At 42.0% G+C, this 26,970-nt stretch overlaps 2 protein-coding genes across 2 annotated transcripts; one reads left to right on the top strand and one right to left on the bottom strand.

Moving 5' to 3' along the window:
• Positions 1 to 2,522: 2,522 nt before the first annotated feature.
• Positions 2,523 to 7,597, bottom strand: TSACC (TSSK6 activating cochaperone). Its single transcript, XM_049880786.1, has 3 exons — positions 6,478 to 7,597; positions 3,841 to 3,963; positions 2,523 to 2,747 (listed from the first exon to the last, which is right to left on the bottom strand). The coding sequence occupies exons 1-3, from the start codon at positions 6,569 to 6,571 to the stop codon at positions 2,533 to 2,535; spliced, it is 432 nt and encodes a 143-aa protein (XP_049736743.1). The 5' UTR covers positions 6,572 to 7,597; the 3' UTR covers positions 2,523 to 2,532.
• Positions 7,598 to 7,859: 262 nt separating this feature from the next.
• CCT3 (chaperonin containing TCP1 subunit 3) lies at positions 7,860 to 25,475 on the top strand. The gene is made up of 14 exons (XM_049880785.1): positions 7,860 to 8,018; positions 10,526 to 10,587; positions 11,351 to 11,401; positions 11,491 to 11,553; positions 11,843 to 11,939; positions 16,691 to 16,808; positions 18,800 to 18,986; positions 19,706 to 19,855; positions 21,171 to 21,303; positions 21,606 to 21,687; positions 23,223 to 23,403; positions 23,892 to 24,137; positions 24,459 to 24,590; positions 25,142 to 25,475. Exons 1-14 carry the CDS (start codon positions 7,988 to 7,990, stop codon positions 25,244 to 25,246), a joined length of 1,638 nt encoding a protein of 545 aa, XP_049736742.1. The 5' UTR covers positions 7,860 to 7,987; the 3' UTR covers positions 25,247 to 25,475.
• The last annotated feature ends 1,495 nt before the right edge of the window (positions 25,476 to 26,970 follow it).

The following is a 26,970-nucleotide window of genomic DNA, read 5'->3' as shown; positions in this document are numbered from 1 at the left end:
AACTTCTTGCATTTGTGTTGTACATTCGCTACAACTGATGAGCCGAGACGGAGGTATTAACTACAGTCCGTGGTTTACATCAGAGTTCACTCTGGTTGTACAGTCCACGGGTTTTGATAAATGCATAATATCATGTGTCCATTACAGTGTCACACCCGATAGTTTCCCTGACCTAGTGCCCTGAGCTCCACCTATTTACCCCCCCTTCCTCCCCAGAACACCTGATCTTTTTTGCTGTATCTAAAGTTTTGCCTTTTCCAGAATGTCACCTAGTTTAGGTTTCTCAGACTCTCATTCATTGCTGGTGAGAAGGTAAAACAGGCATGGCCACTTTGGAAGACAGCCTGGTGGTTTCTTACAAAGCTGAACATAGGTTTACCATTCAATCCAGCAATCATGCTCCTGGGGATTTACCTGAATGAGTTGAAAATGTATGTCCACAATAAAACCTGCATACCAGTGTTTATAGCCGCTTTATTCATAACTGCCAAAAGCTGGAAACAAAGAAGTCCTTCAGTGCGTGACTGGATAAACAAAATGTAGTACATCCACAATGGAGTATTGTTCAGTGATAACCAGAAACGAGCTCATAGCTATAAAGACACTGAGGAAACTTAAATGCATACTGCTAAGTCATTTTTTTTTTTAAAGAACTCCTTATATTTTAGAGATACATACTAAAATATTTATAGTAAAATTATATAACATCTGGGATTTTTTTTCAAAATAACACGGAAGGGGGAAATGAGCAGGGGTATGGATGGGAGAGAAACAACCATGGTTTTGTTAAGCCTGAGTTATGGACAGATGGGGGTTCATACAGCATTCTCTTTATTTAGGTATATGTTCTAAACTCTCTGTAAACCAAGGTATTAAAAAAAAAAGAAAAAGAAAAAAACACCTGGCTCACAGATGGGTCAACATGACATATTGGCATTAGCTGTACATGGGCTGCGGCTGCGGTACGGCCTTATTCAGGGTGGATCTTTTTTTTTTTTTAATGCATATTGCTAAGTCTTTTTTTTTTTTTTTAAGTACTCTTTACATTTTAGAGATACATACTAAAACATTTACAGTATAATTATATAACATCTGCAATTTTTTTCAAAATAATACAGAAGTGGGAAGGCTTTCTCTGTTGGCTCTGGAGGAAAGTCCTTGTTATCAACCTTCCCCTGGTTGAGGAGCTTCTCTGTGCAGGAACTCTGCGTCCAAAGGAGACGCTCTGCTCCCAGCACTGCTTTCTTGGTGGTATGAGGTCCCCCGACTCTCTGCTAGCTTCTCTCTTTTACATCTCAAAAAAGATTGACTCAAGACACAATCCAATGTTGTAGATTTAGTCCTGCCTCATTAACATAACTACCACTAATCCCATGTTATCAACACCACAGAGACAGGATTTATAACAAATAGGAAAATTACATCAGATGACAAAATGGTGGGCAATTACACAATACTGGAAATCATGGCCTTGCCAAGTTGACACACATTTTTGGGCGACACAATTCAATCCGTAACAAGGACCCAGTCTCAAGAGTAATTTGCCAATAAGCCTGTAAGAGAAAGTGGTGACTTCATGTGGCTCAAATAGCTAGGCCAACCTCAGTTGCCTCCTTCACAAATACTGAAAACTTAGGGCTGGACCTGAACCTCCTTAAAACTAAACTGACTTCCCAACTTAGAGACTGCTGACTCTTGGTGTTTTCATGCTCAAGACTACTCCATCTCTGCTTGGATTTACCCATTTCCTGTCTTCATTTCTAAACCCTTTATCCAGACCATGGTAATTTTACATCAGATCACTATTATTACTTTACGCAGGCCTCTCAGCTACCATTCTCTCTCCCCCGCCAAAATGTTTTGCCCACGGTGTGTCTACTCCCTTATGTGTACTTTGCTGCTATTTGCAAGCTGCCAATGTCTCTCCACTGCTTCCAGTAAAATCAGAGCTTCCAATAGCTGCTATCAGAGACAGTCCCCAGGGAGAGCTGCCCTGTTTTCAGGTCTTCTTTCTACCTAATCCCTCCTCCTGCCCCATATTCTGGTGGCGGGGAAAGCTGCCATCATTTCTCTGTTCCTCATTTCTGTTGGTTTATTCTCCTACTTCCAGGTCTTTGTCCAATTTTTCCACCTGACATGTAACTACTTGACTCCATTTGTCCATACCACCCAATCGCTCCCCTTCTTCAAATATCATCATAAAGCTACTTCCTCCAGCAAGATTCCAAGGCTGGTCCAGTTGTATCTCAGTAACCTCCAATGTTCTCTCTGAACTCTCATTCCCCCTTAGAGCACCACTAAATTTTGCAGTGAATTATCTGTTTTATCTGCCTTGTTAGACAGTAAATCCCCCACAACTGTCTCTTCTGTAACATGTATCCCCAAGTGCCTTGTATAATGCTTTATACTCAACGAACACTTACTATGAACTTGTGAATAAACCAACCACATGTAGAATATATGCCCAGATTCCATCAAATGTTGACTGGGAAGAGAGAGGGAAAAGTTTACACAATAACTTTGTTCCACAGTTCATTTACTGAATTGGGGCAAGTGATTTAAAAACAGATTACGAGATACAGCTGGGAGAGAGGTCTTGCTTTCCCTCCCAGGAACCAGTTGTGTCATGGATGCTTGTAAATTTTCCAGAATGGCCATCTGTTGTTGGGCAAGCTGGGTCTGGAGCTGGAGATTGGCATACATACATTCTAGGAGTCCTATGCATTCCTTGGGCTTGTGGTTAACTCCTGAAGGAAGAGGAATGGAGGTGCAAAGGGGACAAAGGGGAGAAATTTTATAATTGTACTGAGATTGGAAGGGCTCGAATAAAATGACCCCTCTAATCTCTCCAGGCACAAGGCAACCCAGACATACCTTTGCTGAGCTGTCACGTTCTCAGTGAGGCCTACCTGTCCACCCTACCCGAATCTGAAACCAATCACTGGAACTCGTTACCCCTTCCCTTACTTTATTTCCCCCATAATAGTTATAATCATAGGGCATATTTTGTAATTACTTATTTAATTTTTGTTTAAGTCACCCTTTTAGAATATAAGTTCCAGCAAGGCAGAGATTTTTGTCTTTGTTCCCTGCTGTATCCCCAGCACCTAGAAGAGTGCCTCGCACATGTAAGTGTTCAGTAATTATTTGATGAGTGAATGAAATGGTCTGGGAGTGAAGCCTAACCTCCGTCTTAAGAACTCAGGTGATACCCCAACTTCTCTTTTTCAGGTAAACAGAGTGTTTCATTAGCAGTGACCTAAGTTCTTCTTGTTGTCTAACTTCAACTATTCTTGCTGCATTGGCCCATTTTTTCCTAATATCGTCAAACACATTATGCATAGCCAGCTCTTAGTTAGCCTTGGTAATTATATTACCTCTTGTTTCTGTATTTACTGGTTCTAACTTCTTTGTTAGATCCTGAGGTCCTCAAAAACAGGGGTCATGACTGACTACTGCCCTGTTAAGCTCCCCACAGGAATGCCAAATACCCACTGACTTTCCCAAGGAAATGATGAATAACTGAAATTCAAAGAAACAGACTGAGCTAACAGTCATTATTTCCTTCTCTGACCACCTTTCAATTACCATTGCTAGCAAGCATTAAGATTTTCATTTCCCTTCTGCTTAGTCTACCAAGGGTGTTAATAAGCAAGAAAATAATGCAAATTAGTAGAACCAGGAAGAACTGAACAATCAATGAGCTGCCAATGGAAAATCTAGAGGTGCCTTGGCACACAGTTGGCAACTAGACCAAAAGGAGAAAGCCCAGGACACCTCCCTCCATGCCACCCCTCCCCACTGCTGAGTCCATTTTGCAAACCCTCCCTGCATCCTCACCTGAGGGTAGCTTTGTTGTCTGGATGTTCAAGCAAGTGCCTGCTGGGGAGCTTGCTTGAAGATGAATATAGCTGGGGGAGGGTTTGGCTCGGCAGAGAGGCACAGCACTAACTTCCTCTTTGGCTGGAACAAAGTCAGAGGCCACTAAATCAGAACTCATTCCAACAAGGCGTGGCCTTTCTAATTAGATCCCTGCACCTGGTCTACAAAGTGCTGAGGCCTTGCCCTAAACATCTTTGAAACCAAACCCACTGCTTTCGAGTCGATTCCACCTCATAGCGACCCTACAGGACAGAGGAGAACTGCCCCATAGGGTTTCCAAGGAGCACCCGGTGGATTCGAACTGCCGACCTTTTGGTTAGCAGCCGTAGCTTTTAAACACTGCGCCACCAGGGTTTCCAAACATCTTTAGGAAAGATACATAAGACGAAAAGAAACCTGAGTGGGATTAGGGAAACCAGGCAGGGGTGGGGTAGCTAAAACTTAATTCGCTTACATCTTACAAGTTCTCACTGAGATGCATTACATAGTGACTGCTGGGCTAGATCCTAGAGGATATGCAAGATATGTAACAAGACAGTTTCTTGGGTCGTTAGGGAGACAAATCGGAGCTAGTGATATTACGACACAACTCTTTAAAATGTTAAAAAGCAAAGATGTCACTTTGAGGACTAAGGTGCGCATGACTCAAATCATGGTATTTTCAATCACCTCACAGGCATGTGAAAGCTGGACAATGAATAAGGAAGACTGCGGTGTGATAGATTGTTTTTGTGTGTGGCCCTTCTAGCCGTGGTCTTATAACTCCCACCCAAGTGATTGATCAGGACTGTGTGATAGGGTAATTGTAGCCCACCAAAGGGATTGGTCAGTTTTGCCATCCTGCTGGACTTGAAATGAGCCACCCCAGAGGGAAGAAGAAGGTACCACCTCCACCAAGGAAGGAGAAACCGGCAATAGAGACCCACAGGAGACAGGGAAATGGGCTTCCCAGCCCACGGAGTGAGAAAGCTGAGTGCCTTTGGGCAGAGACTGAGGGCCAGGGAGAGGTGTGCCTGTGAGCACAGCTGAGAAGAGGCTATGTTGATGTTAAGAACTGTATCTTTGAGTGTCCCTGAGCCTGAATTGTAACCTGTTACAATTGGTAAAGATGGCGAAGAGAGGAGGCATGTTTGACCTCCGCCTCATAGGAATCAGCCTAGGGCTGTTGATCTTGGTTCTCCCTCCCCCTTAAAAGGAAGGAGGTCTGACGCCATGCCCAAGCCATTTTTACAAAAACAGAAGAACTGATATATTTGAATAATGGTGTTGGTGAAGCATATTGAATATACCATGTACTGCCAAAAAAATGAACAAATCTGACTTGGAAAAAGTATAGCCAGAATGCTCCTTAGGGGTAAGGATGTCGAGGCTTCATCTCACATACTTTGGCCATGTTATCGGGGGGACCAGTCCCTAGAGAAAGACATCATACTCGGCAAAGCAGAGGGTCAGCAAAAAAGAGGTGGACTGACCCAGTGGCTATAACAACGGGCTCAGATATAGCAAGGATCTTGAGGATGGTGCAAGATAAGTGTTTCATTACATTGTACATGCGATTGCTGTGAGTCAGAACTGACTCAATGGCATCTAACCACAAGACAGTAGGTCCTCCATCTTCTCCTCAGGCCTGCCCTAGAGTCATCAATCATTTGACGGCTCATGCAAAGTGGTAAGGAGATAAAAGCTGCAACTCAAATCTCAAGATTCTTCTCACCATTTGAATATCTGTTAATTTGCTAATTTCCATGCAAAGGCACTTCTAAATAATTTGAGCCCTTTCCGTGTATAAAAGGATGCACTTCCTACCGGGTTGTAAAGTTTAAAGAACACTTTACATATACTCTATACTAAAAAATCATATTTCTGGCTAGACAATATTGAACAGAGGATTAGGTTGAGAAGCAGCAAAAGGAGGCAGGACAGAAAAAATAAAACAATGCTTTACGTACAGTATCTTATATATTCCTCACCATAACCTGGTAAGGTAGGCAGCACTATCTCCATGTTATCTGAGGAAACTTAAATAGATTAAGAAACTTGCTTAAGATTCCACAATAAGTAAGTGGCAATGCTGGGCCTGTAGACTTTAAAGTCATGTCTTTTTGTTTTTTTTTAACCATTGCATTATAGACTCTGTAAAAAGAATGAGTTCATTTATGTCCAAGCTATGGCAAAGTAGGCTACTCAGATAGTCTATTCCACCTACAGTTAAGTGGACAGGCTCTGGAGTCAGACTGCCTCAGGCATTTCCCTGGCTCCCAGAGGACTGTCCCACTCAAACTGAGTATCTGTTCAAGGCCATGTCTTCTTGGACCACTGTACAAGTAAATTCTTGTTATAAGTATTAAAAGACACAAAAGAAAAATAAGAAATTGTTTCAACAAATAATTATTGAGAATCTACTATATGAGAGATCCAGTTCTAGGCACTGGGAATACAGCAATGTCCCCATTTAGTGGGAAATGCAGAATAAACACAAATACCTTCCAATGAACAGGGGAAAATGAACATAAAACTAGAATCATTATCCCAAATGCTGAGCATTTAGGAAGGTGTGGCTTTTAAGTGAAAGGAAGTGGGGCTTCTGACACACACCTTTTTCATCTTTTTTGTTAGTGGGCTGACTAGTGTGCTGCTCCATCTGAATACCAGCAGGTGTGGTACCTGGGAAAGAATCACAGCATTGCATGATCAACAACCCACACTATTATTTTTACTACTGACAATTTCATAAGCTCTCTTCAGTAGGTCTTAGACTGTCAATTTTCATGGCCATATATAAGTGACTTATTGATAATCTTTATTGATAATCTGTTGTTAGGTGTCATCAAGTCGATTTCGACTCATATAGATCCTATGCGTTACAGCGTAGAACTGTTCCATAAGGTTTTCTTGGTTGTAATCTTTACAAAAACAGATCACCAGGTCTTTCTCCCGCAAAGCTGCTAGGTGCGTTCGAACAATCTAGTCCTCTTGAATTGTTTGCACTCCCCACAGTCTCTTCATTAGTTTGGCAAACAGTTGTTTCTATAATTATTGCTTCCTCTATGAGCCGGAATCGACTTGATGGCAACGGGTTTGGTTTTTCTTCTGCAGGAAATAGTAATTATACCAAGCCGAAACCTTAAGAGTCTAAGAATGGACCACAAAATCTCCACAGAAGGCAGCACCAATTACTCTCTTCCTTAAAAGGGTGTTCTCTCCATGCCTAATGTCTGCAGCATCAGTCCCTTCTCTGTCCTGTGCGGCAATTTAAGAACTCCAGCTCCTGTCATCTCTAACGGGTCCGCAGTTGAGTGGATGAAGACCGAAGGGAAGGGTAGGAAATTGGGCGTGGAGGAAGAAAACCTCGAAGCAGTAGAAGGAATACGTAAGGAAGTGTTTTAGGTAACGGGGAAAACGGAAGCCATCACCTCTCTACACACAGCTCAGAGTCCAGAGGTGATGAGCCACAACTCCCAGCGTGCCCTGCGGAAGGGTCGTTACCGCCCAGCCCTGCAGGATTACCACACCCATCTCACCCGCTTCAAACCCGCTAGGTCTCTTCTCAACGGCCGGCTGAAGTACAGCCCTTCTATTTCTCCCCCTTGCTTAAGACAGGAACAAAGAGTGGGAACCGGTACGCATTCCTTGACCTTCACGGTCCGGGAGGAGCCGAGGCGCACGACACAGTTTAACGACCTCACCTGCGGCGTTAGTTCAGAGCCTCTAACCCAGCACCCTCCCCGGTAGTTGTTGCTCATGCGCAGTAGGAGGCCGACCAACTGCCTGAGCCTTGGCGCTTGCGCTGAGCTTCGCGCCGCACGCGGCCGGGAGCGGTCACCCTATAGCGCAAGCGCCTGTGCCCTCCCAGGTCCATCACTGCGCTCTCTATCTAGCTTGCCCTGCCGTTCTTGCGTAAGGGGCGGGGATAAGAATTTCAATTGGTCTGTTTTAGTGCCAGTCAAGGAAGCCGGTGCGGTGATTGGCGGCGGTCCGGAGGGTAGCGGGTTTAGGTGTAAGCCTTGAGGAGGCAGCGTTTTCTGGGCTTCTCCGTGGTTCGCTCTCTCCAGAAGGTTCTGCCGGTTCCCCCAGCTCAGGGTACCCGGCTCTGCATCGCGTCGCCATGATGGGCCATCGTCCTGTGCTCGTGCTCAGTGAGTTCTGGGGAAGCCGGGGAAGGGTCCCCTTTACCCCCTCATCTCTTCACACTTTTCACTGTTGCCCCAGCCGGGTCTCGCCCTGGCTTGGCCACTGATCCTCCCAGTCATCGTCCTCCTTTAGGGATCTCCGCCTTTCGTTTTCCTCCCTTACTTTAACTCGTTCCACTGTTTTTTATAAACGCAAACTGACACTTTCCCTCGCCGAGCCCTTTCATGTGTACTCGCCTCAGGAGGCTCCTTCCCTACTCTCTGTCCGGCTCCTCACCCTTCCGCCCACTCTCCCTTCCTTAATCCTTTTCCACGGTTTTCTGCGTGTTGTAGCCGAATGAATAATGGTTTTTAAATTAGTCCTTGTTTTTTTCTTAGCCCGTCTTGTAGTAGCGGTGCGCCCTCGGGCAAACTGTTCAATATATTGTGAGGTTAATATTTCCTCGTAGAATTGTGAGGGTTAAAAGAGATAAGTAGGTAAACTGTTCCAAGGAGGATCTAGCAAATAGTGAGTGGTATCCTTGATCACTTTCTATTACTTATTTTTTCCCAGTAACAGTCCCACTTGAATTTCCATTCAGTAACCCCTGTTCTTAAATATTCCTGTTTGCCTCACTGGTCTTCAGATGTGATCATTCCCTCAGCGACCCCTGCATTGTAATCTTTCCCACTAACCGACTGATTTTTCCCAAAACTACAGGACTGATTCTCTTTCCACTTTGGAAATACTCCTAATTTCTCTCTGACTGACGGGCATCACCTCCCTTGTCTTCCCCTAGTATGTTTTCATTCTTTGTACCCCATCTGCAGGACTAGCTAAGATGCCTGACTAGACATTTCCCCTCGCTTTCCATCTTCTGAATACAGAATGCTATTGAAAGTTCTTATCCATTTTCTCTGTACTTGGGAGATAACTGTTTTCAGGAAAAAAAAAAAAATAATAACCCTGGAAAAAAACCTCTTCTTTTTGATGGATTGTAGACCTGTGCAGGTTTTTAACCATTGCCTGAGATGGGAACGTAAGCCCTGAGGGTTGTGGGTGCTTAGATTTGATGGGAATAAATTGAAAGAGGAGCCCTGGAGGCACTTTGGTTAAGCATTTTGCTGGTAACCAAAAGGTCATCAGTTCACATCCGCCATTCACTCCTTGGAACCCTATGGGGCAGTTCTTCTCTGTCCTATGGGGTTGCTATGAGTCGGAATCAACTGCACGACAATGGGTTTTTTGCTTTGGATTGAAAGAAAAATTTATAGATTCAAATGGTAGGGGAATGTATAATTTGGAGAGAAAAAAAATAGCATTATATTGGGTTGGTTACAACCATTGCCTTGTCTTATCTCCACTGAAAGGGCCCTGGGATGAGTGGTGCATTTGGGATGCCCTTTTCGAGTCTGAATTAATCCCTGATATTAGTGGCTGTAACCAATCAGACTCCCTATTAAAGTAGGTAGTCACCATTGGTATAGTTAATAGGTTATTGAGGCATCCTCACTACCTCCAAGCATGGGGTGACCATAGAATTTATCTTGCAAACTAGGACACTTTTGAGAGTGAAAGGGGACACTATCAATAATTATGCTAGGACTGTCAAAGTATGGTTCCCTAACAAGCAGGAGAATATGAACCACTGAACCCTTACTCTGGCAAAGAATATTGAATATACCATGGACTACTGGAAGAACAAACAGATCTGCCTTGGAAGAAGTACAGCTAGAATGCTCCTTAGAAGCAAGGATGACGAGACTTCGTCTCATGTACTTTGGACCTGTTAATAGGAGGGATCAGTTCTTAGAGAAGGACATCATGCTTAGTAAAGTAGAGGATCAGTGAAAAAGGGGAAGACCCTCAACAAGATGGATTGACACAGTGGCTGCTACAGTGGGCTCAGACATGGCAATGATTGTGAGGATGGCACAGGACCAGGCATGTTTCATTCTGTTGTACATAGAGTTGCTATGAGTTGGCAGCGACTTGATGGCACCTAACGGTAACGATGACAAATTTTCCCTTTCTTTGTAAAGCCATGATTCATACTTTCTTAGGGTCATCAGCCTTTTGAGGTTCTGATGATAACTGGATCCTCTCCCCTGAAAAAAATGCAAGATCTCCCACTTTCTCATGTAATCTGAGAGGTCACTGCCCCTCTGAAGCTCATTCATGCATCTCCAGTTATGAATCCTTGCTGTATAGTGATACATGAATATTTGGTTAAAGGGAAAGTGATGACCAGGATTCCAGAGTTTTGAAGTGTTATGAGTTGTTTCCTAGTATACCGGGGTTGAAGTAAGTAAAGTGGTGAATAGTCATAAATATTCATGTGATTTTATTGTTGAGGTATAATCGGTACACAATGAGCTGCACATATTAAAGTGTACAATTTGATAAGTTTTGATCTGTGTATACACCCGTGGAGTTGGTATGCTTATTTTCAGAGATTAGGGGTTAAATAGCTTATATGCACTGGAGCAGTCCTGGGCTCTTGCCTTTTGGGTTTTGTTTGTTTCTATTTTAGGCCAGAACACAAAGCGTGAATCTGGAAGGAAAGTTCAGTCTGGAAACATCAATGCTGCCAAGGTAGCTTATCTTTTAAGTGTTCAGACTTCAGTAGTTTGCCTCCACTTTTTTTCTCTAGTATTTCTATATTTCTTTTTAGTGGTAAGTATCCTATGCATCTATATTTCAGAGTGTCTGATTAAGTTAAGTACCCTGGTTAGGGGGAGGGTCCTAGCCCCAACTGAGTTAAGCATACTAGTTTCCTTATATTAACCTGTGCATAATTCTGTTGCTGTATATTGTTTTATGATGTTTTCTTTGTGCTTGTCTCCAGTACTTGAGTTACTTGAGGGGCAAGACTATCTTTGAGTTCCTTTTTGTGTTCCTAGTACTTTTTTTTTAGTACCCACTGTAGATCCTGGATAGGTATTCAGTCTTGAATGAAAGACTGAAGTGACCCTAGACTTGGTGGGTGGTGTGGAAGCCAGTATCATGGAAAAGAATACATGAACTTCTAGTTATCTGGACTGCTGGGAGACTGAAGTTCCAGGAGACATTCCCCCTTTTTTCTTGTAAAAAGTCCTTTCTTTGTATATTTACCCTAAAAGCATTCCTCGGGAGGTGGGGGAGGAGCTAGCCACATAGCTAAAGTTGTTGCCTAAATGTCTAAAGTTGTTGCCAACCTTACTTTAGAAGTGTCATTGTTTAAATGAAAACACTGGCTCTGTGCATTGCTCACGTCCCCTTCCCCCAGTGCTCCCCCTCTCACACACACCAGCACACTCACACTGGCCTCTGATTCATGCTTACATGTTTTATGCTTTTTTTTTTTTTTTTTAATTAGACTATTGCAGATATCATCCGAACATGTTTGGGACCTAAGTCCATGATGAAGGTAGGCATATCTCTTAGTGAAGCTCTTAGACTAGAAATTATCCTGTTATCGGCGACACTCAAATATAACTTTTACTTTTGTCTTATTAGATGCTTTTGGACCCAATGGGAGGCATTGTGATGACCAATGATGGCAATGCCATTCTTCGAGAGGTGTGACTTTTTATTTTGTTATTTAACAGTTTTTAACTATATAAGATCTGTATAGATACGTGTAAATGGTGCTAAAAGGTAATTGTTCTGTCCCCAAGGAGTTTTAATAGTTGAGTTAGCAACTACTGGGAACAAGGCTTACTTAAATACTCTAATCTTTCAAGGTGTAGTAAAGAAAGGGAAAGGGAGTAAGTGTGAAAACAAGAAGCTCAAGAGTTAGTCCAAGTAGAATGGGTTAAGAGGCCTTCGAGTAGTGTCGATTCAGTGGCAGTCTTCGTTTTTCTTCCAGATTCAAGTCCAGCATCCAGCAGCCAAGTCTATGATTGAAATTAGCCGGACCCAGGATGAAGAGGTTGGAGATGGTACCACATCAGTGATTATTCTTGGTAAGAGGAGAAGGGGAAGTTGATAAGGAAAATTGGATTGAAATGTGAACATATTTTGCTAGAAATGCATCTCTGTCATGTTTTAAGAAGGAAATTCTCTTACCAATCCACTAATTACAATAGAATTGACATAGTGGTTGCAATAATGGGCTCAAACATAGCAGAGATTGTGAGGATGGCACAGGACTGGGCAGTGTTTCATTCTGTTGTACATAGGGTCCCTATCAGTCCGAATCAACTTGATGGCATCTGATAACATAACAAATAACTTGTTGCTAATTTTTTATGTATTCTCCCCAACTGAGTATAAAACATGGAAGTATAGAATGAGCTGTGCAAGTCTGGTAGAATACAATACACCGTTTTTAGTTTTAATGACTACTTTTTTCATTTGCTAAATAGGATCATAAAGGATCTCTCCTGAAAATTTTGCTTATTGTTTTTGTTGAAAAGTTAATTATTCGTTGTATAAATTTCAAGTTGATGGCAAGATTTTTATAATAGAGGTGTTCATTAAAAAAAAATCTAATTGCAGCAGTGTATTGTTAGAGAATGAGAAGGGAATTATTTTAAATGAATGTATGTCAATTTATAGTGTTAGGCCACATATCTAAGATGATAGAGTCCTTACAACAAAATTACAGTAGCATCTTGAAAAGCAGTGTTGTAAATTATTTGTACGTTGCCTTTGTGTTGCATTTTGAAAATGGCGAGTTGGATAGAAATTTGGCTAAATTACCAATCACCTCTTTAGATGCAGTTCTTTTGAAGATCCGAAAATACACGTGGCTAGATCTGAACTTTAAAGAAACACTTGAATGGCATCCTTTACCTAAGAGAATGAAACAGGAAAAAGGAGTTTGTACTCCTTCTCACCTTTTTTTTTTTCCCCATTTGTAAAATTTGAGGCTTAGATGTCAGGCATAATTTTCTAACCGATGTCACGTAGTTGAATCTCCTGGTGATAGAAGATAGCCATGAGTTTGGGTGTCAGATTTTTAAGGCACTTTAAAAAAAACAAAACTTGGCCACCCCTAAAGGTGTCTTTCTTCTGTGTTACTGTTGTGACTGTTCTTTAACAGGGCATACCCTTTTCTAAATCGTCTTACTCAAGTATCTTTTAAAATATTATTTTTTAATATGCATGATGGTTACTGAGGAATTGGGATAAAGTATCAAATTCAAACGTTTGTGCACATGCTGCATTTGTGTTTATTTAGAATTAGTGTCAGTGGGCAGATAGTGCAAGCAATTAGTACAAAAGCCTTTTTTGACAAAAAGGATTTTAGCATTTTTCTTAAACCTTTTTTAGAAACAAATGTGTGTGTGACAAAGTTGAAAAGAAAGGGGACATTTTTACCGCTAATTTGTTACACAGAGGACAAGTTTTGTACATTTTTGCAGTTACTCTTCTAGTTGTAAAGTTTATTTGTTGTGTTTTGTTTTTTAAGTACTAGTGGTTTGGCTACTAGGTGTTGAGGTAATAACAAGCATGTCAGTTTCTCCTGTATTTCTTTCTATTTTTGAGTCTTGGGAAAGTTTTTCCTTTTTTTAAACCGGTAACATGTATTTAGTTAGAAATATCAAGAACATAAGTAAACTTTAGCATCAATCTCTGACCATTTAAAACAGGTCAGACAGAGATGTTTTCCTAATGGATTGGCTTGTTCAAAGGGTAAGATTTAGAATAGTGTTGTTAGTAGCCATCAAGTCAGCTGCAACTCAGAGCAGCCTTATATATAACTGAACAAAATGTCGCCCAGTCCTGCACCATCTTCATCATCGTTGCTATGCTTAAGTTCATTGTTGCTGCTTTTGTGTAGTGCCTTCCAACATGGGGGTTCATCTTCCAGCAATATATCGGAGAAAATTTTTGTGTATGCAATGAAAAGATACATAATAAAACATACACCGTCTCAACAGTTTCTACATGTTCAAGTCAGTGACATTGATGACATTCTAAGTTGTACAAGCATTCTCAGGATCCTTTTCGAAATCTTCCCCCCACCTTTAACGTAAACTCAGTGCTCCCTAAGCAGAAGCTCCAGTTTGTTCCCTCACTCCCAACTCTGGTAACCACTAACAGTCTTTGGTTTCTATATGTTTGCTTCTTTCACGTAAGTGAAATCATACAGTGTTCGTTGTTTTGCAGCTTATTTCAGTCAGCATGATATTTTCAAGGTTCTCTTGTGACGTGCATGCGGATTTCATTTCTGTTACAGCTGAGTAGATTCTATTGTGTGTATATACCACATTTTATTTATCCATTGATTTGTTGGTGGACATTTATGTTGTTGCCACACTTTGGCTATCATGGAAAGTGCTGCAGTGACCATTGGTGTGCAGGTTTCTGTTGCATTCCTGCCTTTACTTGTGGGTATATACCTAGGATTGGGGTTGCTGGGTCATATGGGAGTTCTAGGTTCAGTGTTTTGAAACTACTTTCCACAGTGGCTGTACTATTTTACATTCCCACCAGCAGTGGATGAGGGTTCCAGTTTCTCCACAACTTCAACACCACCTATTGTTTTCTGGGGTTTGTTGTTTTTTTTCTTTTTGATCATCGCCATTTTAATAGGGGTGAGGTGGTGTCTCATTGTAGTTTTGATTTACATCTCTCTGGTAGTTACAGGAGTATCTTTTCATGTGCTCATTGGCCATTGAAGATCTTTTCTGGCAAAACGTTCGAGTCCTTTACCCATTTTTTGATTGAGTTGCTTGTCTTTTTGTTCTTAAGCTGTAGAAGTTTTTTATATCTGTTCTGGAAATTGGATCCTCATCAGGTATATGATTTCTCAAAATTTCCTCCCAATCTTCAGGTTGGTGTTTCACTTTTTTGATAATACATAAGGTTTTAATTGGCTAATTTTCTAAAGTAGGTCACCAGGCCTTTCTTCCTAATTGTCTTAGTCTGGAAGCTCTTTTGAAACCTGTCTGTCCACCATGGTAATCCTGCTGGTGTTTGAAATACCGGTGGCATAGTTCCTAGTATCATAGCAACACACAAGCCACCACAGTGCCACAGACTGACAGATGACTATTAGCAATGTCAAATGGGGGGGAATCTGTTTTAGAAAAAGATAATGTATTTTTAGAAGTATAATGAAATTGTCGATATCCAGGCACTTTTTTTTTTATTATTGTGCTTTAAGTAAAAGTTTACGAATCAAGTCAGTCTCTCATACAAAAATTTATATACACCTTACTGTATACTCCTAGTTGCTCTCCCCCTAAGGAGACAGCATACTTCTCTCCACCCTCTAATTTCATGTGCATTCAGCCAGCTTCTTTCCCCCTCTGCCTTCTCATCTTCCTTCCACACAGGAGCTGCCGACCTGGTCTCGTGTCTACTTGATCGAAGAAACTCACTCCTCACCAATATCATTTTCTATGTTATAGTCCAGTCCAATTTCTATATGAAGAGTTGGCTTTGGGAATGGTTCCTGTCTTGGGCCAACAGGTCTGGGGACGATGACCTCCGGGATTCTTCTATTCTCAGTCAGACCATTAAGTCTGACTTTTTTATGAGAATTTGAGGTCTGCATCCCACTGCTGTTCTGCTCCCTCAGGGGTTCTCTGTTGTGTTCCCTGTCAGAGCAGTCATCGGTTGTAGCCGGGCACCATCTAGTCCTTCTGGTCTCAGGCTGTTGGAGTCTCTGGTTTATGTGGCCCTTTCTGTCTCCTGGGCTCATAATTACCTTGCGTCTTTGGTGTTCTTCATTCTTCTTTGCTCCAGGTCGGTTGAGACCAATTGATGCATCTTAGGTGGCTGCTTGCTAGTGTTTTAAGACCCCAGATGCCACTCTCCAAAGTGGGATGCAGAGTATTTTCTTAATAGATTTTATTATGCCAGTTGATACAGATGTCCCTGAAACCATGGTCCCCAAACCCCACCCCTGCTATGCTGGCCTTTGAAGCATTTGGTTTATTCAGAAAACTGCTTTGTTTTTGGTTTAGTCCAGTTGTGCTCACCTCTCCGGTATTGCGTGTTGTCTTTTCCTTCACCTGAAATTGTTCTTGTCTACCGTGTAATTAGTGAATACCCCTCTCTCTCCCTCTGTCCCCACTCATAACCGTCAAAGAATATTTTCTTCTCTGTTTAAACTATTTTCTGAGTTCTTAGAATAGTAGTGTCATACAGTATTCTTTTGCAGCGGACTAATTTCACTCAGCATAATGCCTTCCAGATTCCTCCATGTTATGAAATGTTTCACGGATTTATCATTGTTCTTTACCAATGTATAGTATTCCATTGTGTGAATATACCATAGTTTATTTATCCATTCATCTGTTGATGGGCACCTTGGTTGCTTCCATCTTTTCGCTATTGTAAATAGTGCTGCAGTGAACATGGGTGTGCATATATCTGTTGGTGTAAAGGGTCTTATTTCTTTAATATATATTCCAAGGAGTGGGATTGCCGGATCGTATGGTAGTTCTATTTCTAGCTTTTTAAGAAAGCGCCAAATTGCTTTCCAAAGTGGTTGTACCATTTTACATTCCCACCAGCAGTGTATAAGTGTTCCAGTCTCTCTACAACCTCTCCAACATTTATTATTCTGTGTTTTTTGGATTAATGCCAGCCTTGTTGGAGTGAGATGGAATCTCATTGTAGTTTTGATTTGCATTTCTCTAATGGCTAATGATCGTGAGCATTTCCTCATGTATCTGTTAGCTGCCTGAATATCTTCTTTAGTGAAGTGTCCAGGCACTCTGTAAAACTTTCCTGTGGTGTTTGTACCCTTTTTCAGCAGGGGAAATGCTGTCTGTGGCCGAACACTTCCTAGAGCAGCAGATGCACCCCACAGTGGTGATCAGTGCTTACCGCAAGGCATTGGATGATATGATCAGCACCCTTAAGAAAATCAGGTATTGGGAGGGCCAGAAACGGGTACTGTCAGACATGGGGGCCTGGAAGACTGATCTGTTCTTACGTGGTAAAGGAAGGCCAGGCATAGCACACGCTAGTGGTTTATACTCTGGTGTCAGTTTGTGAGGAGGAGAAACAAGAGAGCAAAATAAAGGGGGAGATAAGGGAAATAAAAGTTTTAGAAAATGGCAAGAGATACAAAGACAAACATAAAAAGAGCTAGGATCAGTTTTTCAAAATACATTTTGATTGCATGTGATTTGCAAGCTTCCATGTTAGGCACTGCCGTGGGAAACATGTAAGTAAAATATGCCTGCCTTTCAAGGTTTTAGATTCTAGTGGGAGAAATATGTTAATAACTTATGTAACTATAGTTATTCAGGCCATGATATTATAATATTCTGCCATCACGTGTGTTTATAGCTAATTCTGATAAGGTACTGTGCAGGATGATAGCCAGCAGTTCTCCATTAAAATCAAAAGGACTGGGACTGAAAATGCAATTTGAATCCCATCTCATAATCACAGAACTAGCTGTTAAGTCTGTATATGCTGAGCGCTAATATGGCAGTGGAAACCCTGGTGGCATAGTGGTTAAGAGCTACAGCTACTAACCAAAACGTTGGCAGTTTGAATCTGCCAGGTGCTCCTGGGTTACTCTGTGGGGCAGTTCTACCCTGTCCTATGTATACGGTTGCTATGGGTGGAATCGACTTCAAGGTAACGGGTAATAGGGCAATGAAGGGAATATAGAAATGCACAGCTTCTAAAAAAAAAAAAAAAAAACTTTAGAGAACGTTAATTAAATTGTGACATAATGGGAAGTCACAAAGAGGAGTGTTTTTGATAAAAATTTTTATTTAAACAAACTGCAGTGTTCTATTTTTTTGTATGGTTAGATCTTAGGGTTCATAAGTATTCAGTAATTGGTGAGTTTAGTATTGTGCTGCTGTCTGTTAAATAGAAAGTGTACAATAATTCTGTTCAGCACTCTTAGGGGATTAAGTGTTTGATGTAAATTGTTTTTATGAGGTAATCTCTACAAGATGTTAGAAATATCTGAAGATTTCATTGAGTGTGGAGCTGAATCACTAGGAAGTTCTCTTTTTTATCAAGCAATAATTTCTTCCCTACAGCACTATATATACATTTATTTTCGATAATACCTTTGGAACCATTGCCCCTTCCATGAAGTCCATGATTCAGCAGCTATTTAGTGATTGCATTTTAATAATAGGTGAAAATTTGGACTAGGTGCTATTCAAGATTTCTTTTTATGGTTCTAAATATGGGGAAACCTGTGAGAGCCGGAACTCTACCAACCCACCTTCTTTGTCTGGGTCTCACAGGTTTTCCACCTTTGACAGGGTGTATCTTACTGCTTTTCTGTAGCTCCTTTTAATGGAAAATATGTGAGTTTTCCTTCTCTGACTGGTTCCAGCTTTCACGGGTTTTATTGTAGCCTCACTGTGGAGAAATATGTGAGCTTGTGGGAGGGAGGCTAAATGAACAGTAAGACATTATGCAGCACCATGTTTTACAGTGTTAGATAGGATAGAATTAGGTGTTCAAAATGGACAGCACAAACTGACGGTGATTATCAAGAGGAACTCTCACAGAATTGGCCAGTTATGGGATAAGGTTTCATAGACAAAATAGATCTTGATCCAAGTCTTAGAAGTTAAAGAGTTTGGTTGAAGCAGAAGGTAGGGAACAAATTATTTTAGTGTAAGCTCTATATTTAAGTGCGGAGAGTTGTCAGACACAGGAACCAATTACTGAGGGATTTCAGGGATGGATTGGTTGTGATCTTGAAGGGAGAGGGATGGGTAGGTTTACTTCTCAATGTTCCTTATAGTTTCCCACAAAGGAACAGATTCCCCTAGTTGTGCATCTTGGCCTACTGTATAGTCACTGAGATACAGATGAGAGGCTTCTTGAACTAACCAGGAAGCCTGCTGAGCCATAGTGTCTGTCTCGTCTTCTGCAGTACCCCCGTCGACATCAATAACCGTGATATGATGCTGAACATCATCAACAGCTCCATTACTACCAAAGCAATCAGCCGGTGGTCCTCTTTGGCTTGTAACATTGCCCTCGATGCTGTCAAAACTGTTCAGTTTGAGGAGAATGGTCGGAAAGAGATTGACATTAAGAAATACGCCAGGGTGGAAAAGGTAAATGCTTCCAGTGTGTACTTTTGGGACAAGTTACTTTCTAGCATGAATCATTCCACTTGAGGAAATGGGTTTAAATCAGAGCAAGATAAATTTAGTTAGAACAAGGAAGAACTACCGTATTTGCTGCCTGGAAAACAAAAAACCTAACGAAGGGTACGAGGGAGGAATTTGGGAAATGATTTTGTTACCGTCATTGCTGTCCTTACACGTGGTTTACGAGGACTAGGGATTGACTTGTTGGTGTTTCCATGTTTGTGCCTTTTTATACCTATCAGTCACTTGGTCAGGATATGAGCCTAATAAAGCTATACAGTGTGGTGCTAATCTGATCTTATGTGCCTGACTGGGCTCACTAAATTTTAGAGGAAAGGGCGTTAGTAAACCCCAGATCAAGAAGTAGCAGTAATAGTTTCTGGCCAGTAGGTGGTGCCCCAGCCATAAAATTCAGTGGGCATATCTTTAAGAAAGTTGAAGAGATCTGAGCCCTTCTGAAGCTTTGTCAAGTCACTGAATTTCTCTGGGTCTCAGCTGGCCTCCAAACTGAGTATCATGGTCCAAGATTGGTGTGCTTCCTACAGTTTAAAAAAAAAAGGGATTGCAATCATATTTGTTTGAGCTTCATGAAAGAAAGGTACTTGAAAAATAAACATGTGGGAAAGAGATTGAGAAATTGTTTGATCTTAGTTGTGGATTAAAGTGGATCTCCTTTTGCTCAGATTCCTGGGGGCATCATTGAAGATTCATGTGTGTTACGCGGAGTCATGATCAACAAGGATGTGACCCATCCACGAATGCGGCGCTATATCAAGAACCCTCGGATTGTGCTGCTGGATTCTTCTCTGGAATACAAGAAAGGAGAAAGCCAGGTAAGATTCCTGACTCTTTTCCTTAAAGTTGACATAAGAATCTGACTTCTAACATGGCAGGGTAAATAAATGTATGTTAAGTGCATGCCTACTCTCTGCGAGTTACTGTTCTTTACATACATAATATCTGCTTCTTAAAACAATCCTTTGAAATAGTTGGTATTGACTCCATTTTATAGATAAGAGGTCTGTAGCTCAAAGAAGTTAGGTTACTTCCCTGAGGAAGACAAATCAGGATTTGAACCCAGCTCTGTCTGGCCTCAATTCCACACCACCATGCCACTTTCCTTACTGCATCAGGAGAATATAGGGTAGAAGTTAATTTAGCTTTGTAAAGTGCTGAAGGAGAATTTCCAGAGGACAGGCTTCATCATCCTCAGATAAAACAAAGTAATTGACTTTACTAAACAAATATTATGGAGCCCTGGTGGCACAGTGGTTAAGTGCTTGGCTACTAACTGAAAAGTTAGCAGTTGGGACCCACCATCGGCTCCAGGAGAGAAAAGACGGGGCATTCTGCTCCAATAAAGATGATTGCCTAGGAATCCCTGTATGGCAGTTTTACTTTGTCCCATATAGTCACTATGAGTCAGAATTTGAGTAACCTAACAACAACAAACAAGGATTGGGAACAAGAATCAAAGAACTTAATTGGCAGGAAGAATTAAGACCTAGAATTACCATAGATGTTGTCAGGACAGAGGTAACTAACACTGAATCGGGTGGCCAGAGACCTTTCTAGGCCAAATCTCCACTAATCGGCTTGTTGACTGACTGAGTGTGGTTGCTTTATGGTGAATTGGAGACGTTAAACTAGATGATCAAAAAAACCCAACGTGTTTAAGGAAATAATCAGACAGGCAAAGACGGATAATTAAGATACTTGTTGTTACGTCATTATTTTAGCAAAAACATGGAAAAACTCAATTTCCAGTATTAAAGGAATGGTTAAGTGAATACTAGCACATCCATACAATAGACTGTGATTGAGCCATTAAAAACAGCCTTTTTAAGCAACTCGTAAAACCCACTGCCATCAGTCAATTCCGACTCATGGCTACCCCATAGGACAGAGTAGAACTGTAGCGCAGGGTTCCAAGGAGCAGCTGGTGAGTTTGAACTGTCCACCTTCTGGTTAGCAGCTGAGCTCTTAGTCACTGCAGCACCAGGGCTCCAGACTAGATGATAGTAGACCTAAAGTGGCTTATAGAGGTGTGAGGACTGGGTGGAGGGAATGTAGTAGTTGGAATGACCCTTGAGGAGCTTCACCAATCCAGGAATTTTTAAATCAGAGCTCCTTTTCTTCACCACACAGACTGACATTGAGATCACACGAGAGGAAGACTTCACTCGAATCCTCCAGATGGAAGAAGAGTACATCCAGCAGCTCTGTGAGGATATTATTCAACTAAAGCCCGATGTGGTCATCACAGAAAAGGGCATCTCGGGTAGGACTCCATTCATTTTTCCAACCTACCTTTGAGGTTGAAGAGGGTGGCTGATTTTTACCAAAAGGTCAGCAGTTCAGTTCCACCAGGCACTCTTTGGAAAGTCTACGGGGCAGTTCTGTTCTGTCCTATAGGGTCACTATGAGTCAGAATCAACTGATGGCAGTGGGTTTGGTTTGGTTTTATGTTGGCATAGTCTAGACATAATAAATGTGTGATTGTTAGAGTATGTTGAGGATAAAACCAGGCCAGAACCCAGAGTTCTTTCTTCCAGCTTGACACCTCTGCTCTTGGTTTTGCAGATTTAGCTCAGCACTACCTCATGCGGGCCAATATCACAGCCATTCGCAGAGTCCGGAAGACAGACAATAATCGCATTGCTCGGTGAGTGGGCCAGGTTAAAGTAAGGTTCATCCTTCTCATGTTTTTCCATTTTGTAGTTGTATGGTGTAGTCCTTAAATCGTTACCTGAAAAGATTAATAAAGAATACCATCAGATCAGTTACGGGTGGAGATAACCTGGGTTTAGCTGTATGCCTTCCTGTCCTCCTCAAGTCCTCTAGCCCAGCAATTATCCACTGCATGAGTCTGTTCCTGTATTGTCCCTAATCAGTAGTGCACAGCTCATGCTTAGACATCTGTCATCGCTAACTTGTAGGTGTCCATTACGCTTCCGAATAACTGTCTGTGAAAGTTCTTTATTGTGATGATGATTCTTAATGAACTCAGGATCATTAAGGGTTTATTTCCCTCAATGAGGTTTCTGAGATAGTCTGTATTAACTGGCTCGGAATATAGTAGAAGAAACAGTTTTCTTTGATTTGGATCCTTGTGTGTTGTTATTGCAACTTCAGATTGCATTCAGACATCTGCACAAGGTCTTTACACAGATACCATCTTCTTTTTATTGTAGTGAAAATACGTGCAAGAAGACATTCGCCAGTTAGCGATCTCTGCATACGTAATTTAGTGACGTGTTTAGATTCTTCATGTTGTGCAACCATTATTACTATCCCTTTTCAAATTTTCCTACTACTAACAACATAAATTCAGTGTCCCCTAAGTAAAACACACCCCGTGTAACACCAAACCCATCGCCATCGAGTCATTTCCAACTCAGGCAACCCCACGTGTATCTACTGATCTTTGGTTTCTATCTTTTGCTTATTTTATATAAGTGACATCGTACAGTATTTGTTCCTTTGCAACTGACTTGATTTGCTCAGTATAGCGTTTTCAATTTCATCCATGTTGAGGCAACCATCCACTCCTAATGGTAGCTTATAAACAGGAGGATTACTCTACCCCTGTATTTTGTGACCTATCACAAATCTAAGTTGAACATTACACTTGTGTTTGCTCTGAACAAACTGCATGCATATGTTTACATAGGTCACCCTGCATGCCCATGACGAGGGGAGAGAATGACAAAGAAGTTAGTCCTAAATTCATTAAAATTGAGTCATGCACATACTTAGGTGCTTACTTTCCTTGTTGCTTGACCTTTGCATCTTCTTTAGCACAGCCCTCTTACTGGTTTTGAGACCTGACTGGGCAGTACAGAACAGATTATATCTGGAAATGACTATTTGTGGTATATACATGTTAGATGTGCGTGAAAGCTCATTTGTCCAGGACAAATGTTGGTAACCACGAAGTATATTTTGAATTGAAGTGTATTTGGTTATAGCAGTTGTCTTAGGTATGTGCACACTTATTATAAAGCCGTATTTGTTTAAGGAAACTTTACCTATATAGGTTTGAAAGTCTTTTTACCAGGCAGCCAAGACCTCTCAAGTTATGTAGAAATCTTTCTAGCAATCACTTTTGCCCTTATCCCTAGCCACAGACCTTAGGGACAAGGGAGGTGGGCACAAGAATCTGAAATCATCTGCTTCTTCACCTCCCACCCCAAATAGAGCCTGTGGGGCCAGGATAGTCAGCAGACCAGAGGAGCTAAGGGAAGATGATGTTGGGACAGGAGCAGGCTTGTTGGAAATCAAGAAGATTGGAGATGAGTACTTTACGTTTATCACCGAATGCAAAGACCCCAAGGCCTGCACCATTCTCCTCCGGGGGGCCAGCAAAGAGATTCTTTCGGTGAGTCAGCCTTGGAAGTGTGACCAGATAAGTAGGTCATTCCACTCCTTCAGAGTTCACCAGAGGGCCTAAAATCCTGTCATCCATTTATTTATCTCTTGTTTCCTTATTTTTTATGTTAAAATTATAAATCTTATTAGTCCCTCAGTGAAATTAAAGTAGCTTGTCCAAAGACACACAGCTAGTAGTAAGTAGGAGGGTGTTTCCACTATACTGTGCACCTGGGAAGGGAAAGGACACAGTAGGGTATACTCTAGTATAATGGATGAAAGCCTAACTTCACACACACCACCCCCACCTTGTGCAGTCATGAGTTACACATTCTTCCAGGTAAATAGTATCTGCCCTGTCCAGTAGAGGTTCCAGGGACCTTTCTTAGCCTCCTTCCTTGATTTACTAACCCTGGCAGTCAGGAAATCCTTTGGTGCCTCTGATTTGTCCCTGAGTCATGAAGCTTTGTCTTCATATCGTCTGTTTGCTTCCCCAAGGAAGTAGAACGCAACCTCCAGGATGCTATGCAAGTGTGTCGCAACGTCCTCTTGGACCCTCAGCTGGTGCCAGGGGGTGGGGCCTCTGAGATGGCTGTGGCCCATGCATTGACAGAAAAATCCAAGGCCATGACTGGTGTGGAGCAGTGGCCATACAGGGCTGTTGCCCAGGCTTTAGAGGTCATCCCTCGTACCCTTATCCAGAACTGTGGGGCCAGCACAATCCGCCTACTTACCTCTCTTCGGGTGAGTTCCTCTCCATGCGGTTCTCTTGATGGGTTAGGGAAAGCTGGCTATGTTTGGTCTAAGGGATGGTTCCCCTATGTCTCTCCAAGTTCTTATAATAAGCTTGTTCCTTTAAAGTCTGTGTTCCTCTAATCTGTGACTCACTTGCTATCATTACGATTTTCCCTTGTCCCTTACCAATCTTGTTGTCGTTGCCATTTTTCCTATCCCTCCATTACCGATGCACTATTTTTCGTTTAGTTTTCAACCTGATGTTTCCTGTCAGCTTGCTTTTCTCCGGTATTTTCCCCCTTTAGCTGCTGCTTCTTGTTTTAACTGCAGGCCAAGCACACCCAGGAGAACTGTGAGACTTGGGGTGTGAATGGTGAGACGGGTACTTTAGTGGACATGAAAGAACTGGGCATCTGGGAGCCGTTGGCTGTAAAACTCCAAACATATAAGACGGCAGTGGAGGTGAGGCACACACCATACTATTTATTTCCTCCTTTGCAAGGACAGCAGATAGGAGAATGTTTATGCTACACTGTGTGGAAACCAGTGTGTTTGGTCCACTCTTTAAGGCAGAGTGTTGAAGGCAAGAATATTACCCAAATTAAGAGTATTCTTCCCACCCTTTGTATCTTTGGAAACCCTGGTGGCACAGTAGTTAAAAGAGTTATGGCTGTTAACCAAAAGGTAGGCAGTTCGAATCCACCAGGCGCTCCTTGGAAACCCTGTGGGGCAGTTCTACTTTGTCCTATAGGGTCACTTTGAGTCAGAATTGACTCCACAGCAAAGTTTTGTTTTTTCCCCCCTTATCTTTAGCTCATACAGGAAGCAAGGGTAACGTAGTATAGGCTTCATACCTTGCTTAGGGAGAGCCACATTTAACATTCAAAACTCTGGAAAGATGGATTTTAGATAAAATGGTAATTCTGTGGGCGGAGCTAGGTGATACGTCTAAAAGAAAACAAATGTTCTCACTTTCCCTGCTAACCTCTTTGGAGTTGTGGTTTTTCTCCTAGACGGCAGTCCTGCTGCTGCGGATCGATGACATCGTCTCAGGCCACAAAAAGAAGGGTGATGACCAGAGCCGGCAAGGAGGAGCTCCTGATGCTGGCCAGGAGTGAGCTGTGGGCAAGCAGCCTCAACACACAGAGCCAGCAGATTGTCCTCCTTCCCTGAGCCGGAATGCCAGGGCCACTGTGGACGTCTTTGTTTGGAAGGGATCACGTTGAGGGGCAGCCCCCAGTCCCTTTTTGTCCCAGCTCAGTTTGCAAAAGGCACTGACATGTAATTCTTCTCTATTGTAAGCTTTCCATTTAGTTTGCTTCCGATGATTAAATCTAAGTCATTTGAGATGGTTGTTATGTGGTTTTCAACCTTGGGTCATATCTCTCTCCCTCCTGGCAAAAAGGGAAGAGACAGAAAACCTTACTGAGGAGGAAGGGAGATGGGAGTGAAGTCATTAGTTGTCTTTATTTGCATTCTTGAAGGGCTGTTCTTCAGGCTTTTCAGTAGATTTTGGTTGGGAAGACCTTTTTGAAGATAAAAGAATACAAAGTTTAAGAGTACCACTTTACATTGACCACCCAGAGAACAGGAGGAACCTGTCTGAATGATAGGTGTTCCCAACTGTGGTGGTATGTAGAGCAACACCCAGTCTGTGCTGGGGCTCAGGCATTTGTCCCTGAAACATCTCGTTTTTGTATTGTATTCTGTAGCTTTCAGAATCCTCCCTAGCCTGCCTGGAGTGCTCTCAATGTTCTTTGTGATTCCAAACTACATTCTGACTTACTGGCTTATTCTTATGCCACAGTATCGTCAAAGTCCAACCTCTGCCTACCCTACTAGCAGAAACAAAAGATTTAAATTTCATCTTAGACTTTGTTTTTATCACAAGGGAAAAAAATCTGAGTAGTGCCCCTGGGACACAGGAGGCTAGGTGGGGCCAGCCTTTGATTTCTTTAGTGTCCTTCCTCTTAGCTTCTGAGCTTTCCACCCTCCCCTTTGTCATGATTCATACATTCAGCCCTTTTTTCTTCCCCCCTGACCTAGGGTTTAGTCATACTAAATTGAACTACTAGGTAGATGTAATAGCTAGGACATAGCATCTGAGTGTAGCAGACGTTTACTCTCTGTGTGTGAACTCATTTAATCCTCACAACAACCTTCTAAGGAAGGCAGTATCTCCCATTTTATGGCTAGAGATCTAAAGCGTAGATAAAATGTCTAAGGGTCACAAGCTGTTAGTGTCAGACCCAGAGTTCATATGCAGGCAGTCTGCCAGGTGTGAGGTGGGAAAGGGCTTGTTAGGGCTGCTGGAGACCCTCTCTGCACTGTTCAACAACCAATTTTTAGCTTCCTACTTAGCCTAGTCCAAAGCCTGCAGCTTTTCCTCTTCTACGAGGGCCTCTCAATAAGCCCACCTGCCTTCTGCTGAAGTCCCTGCCTCTTTACTTGCAGTATTAGTTCCCTTAGAGCTTTTAGTCCTTAGAGAGAATGGTTTGTTCTCAAAAAAAAAAAAATTTTAAATCTTGAAGAAATATGCTCATAATACCTGAGAAATTATGGAGAGAGAAAAGTAGTCATACTCTGTAAATTTTTTACTGTCATTTGTCCGTTAATAAGTCCATCCTGTTTTTCGTTCTGATGGTTAAGTGCTTGGGTAATTGTACGTAGTAGACTTCCTTGCTGTCATTAAAAGTACCTACAAGGCCTACTAGTTGTGAACCTGTGGAAATCCCACTGGCGTGTTGGATCGGCCTGTGCTCTCCAGTCTAGCTTTCAAAGCCCCTCTGTTCTCAAAGTCTAAATTTAACATAGTGTTCAAGGACCATACAGGTCACTTCTT

This window comes from Elephas maximus, chromosome 3 (genome assembly GCF_024166365.1).
Source record: "Elephas maximus indicus isolate mEleMax1 chromosome 3, mEleMax1 primary haplotype, whole genome shotgun sequence".
NCBI classification, from domain to species: Eukaryota; Metazoa; Chordata; class Mammalia; order Proboscidea; family Elephantidae; genus Elephas; species Elephas maximus.
This window is presented reverse-complemented; position numbering and strand designations above follow the sequence as displayed.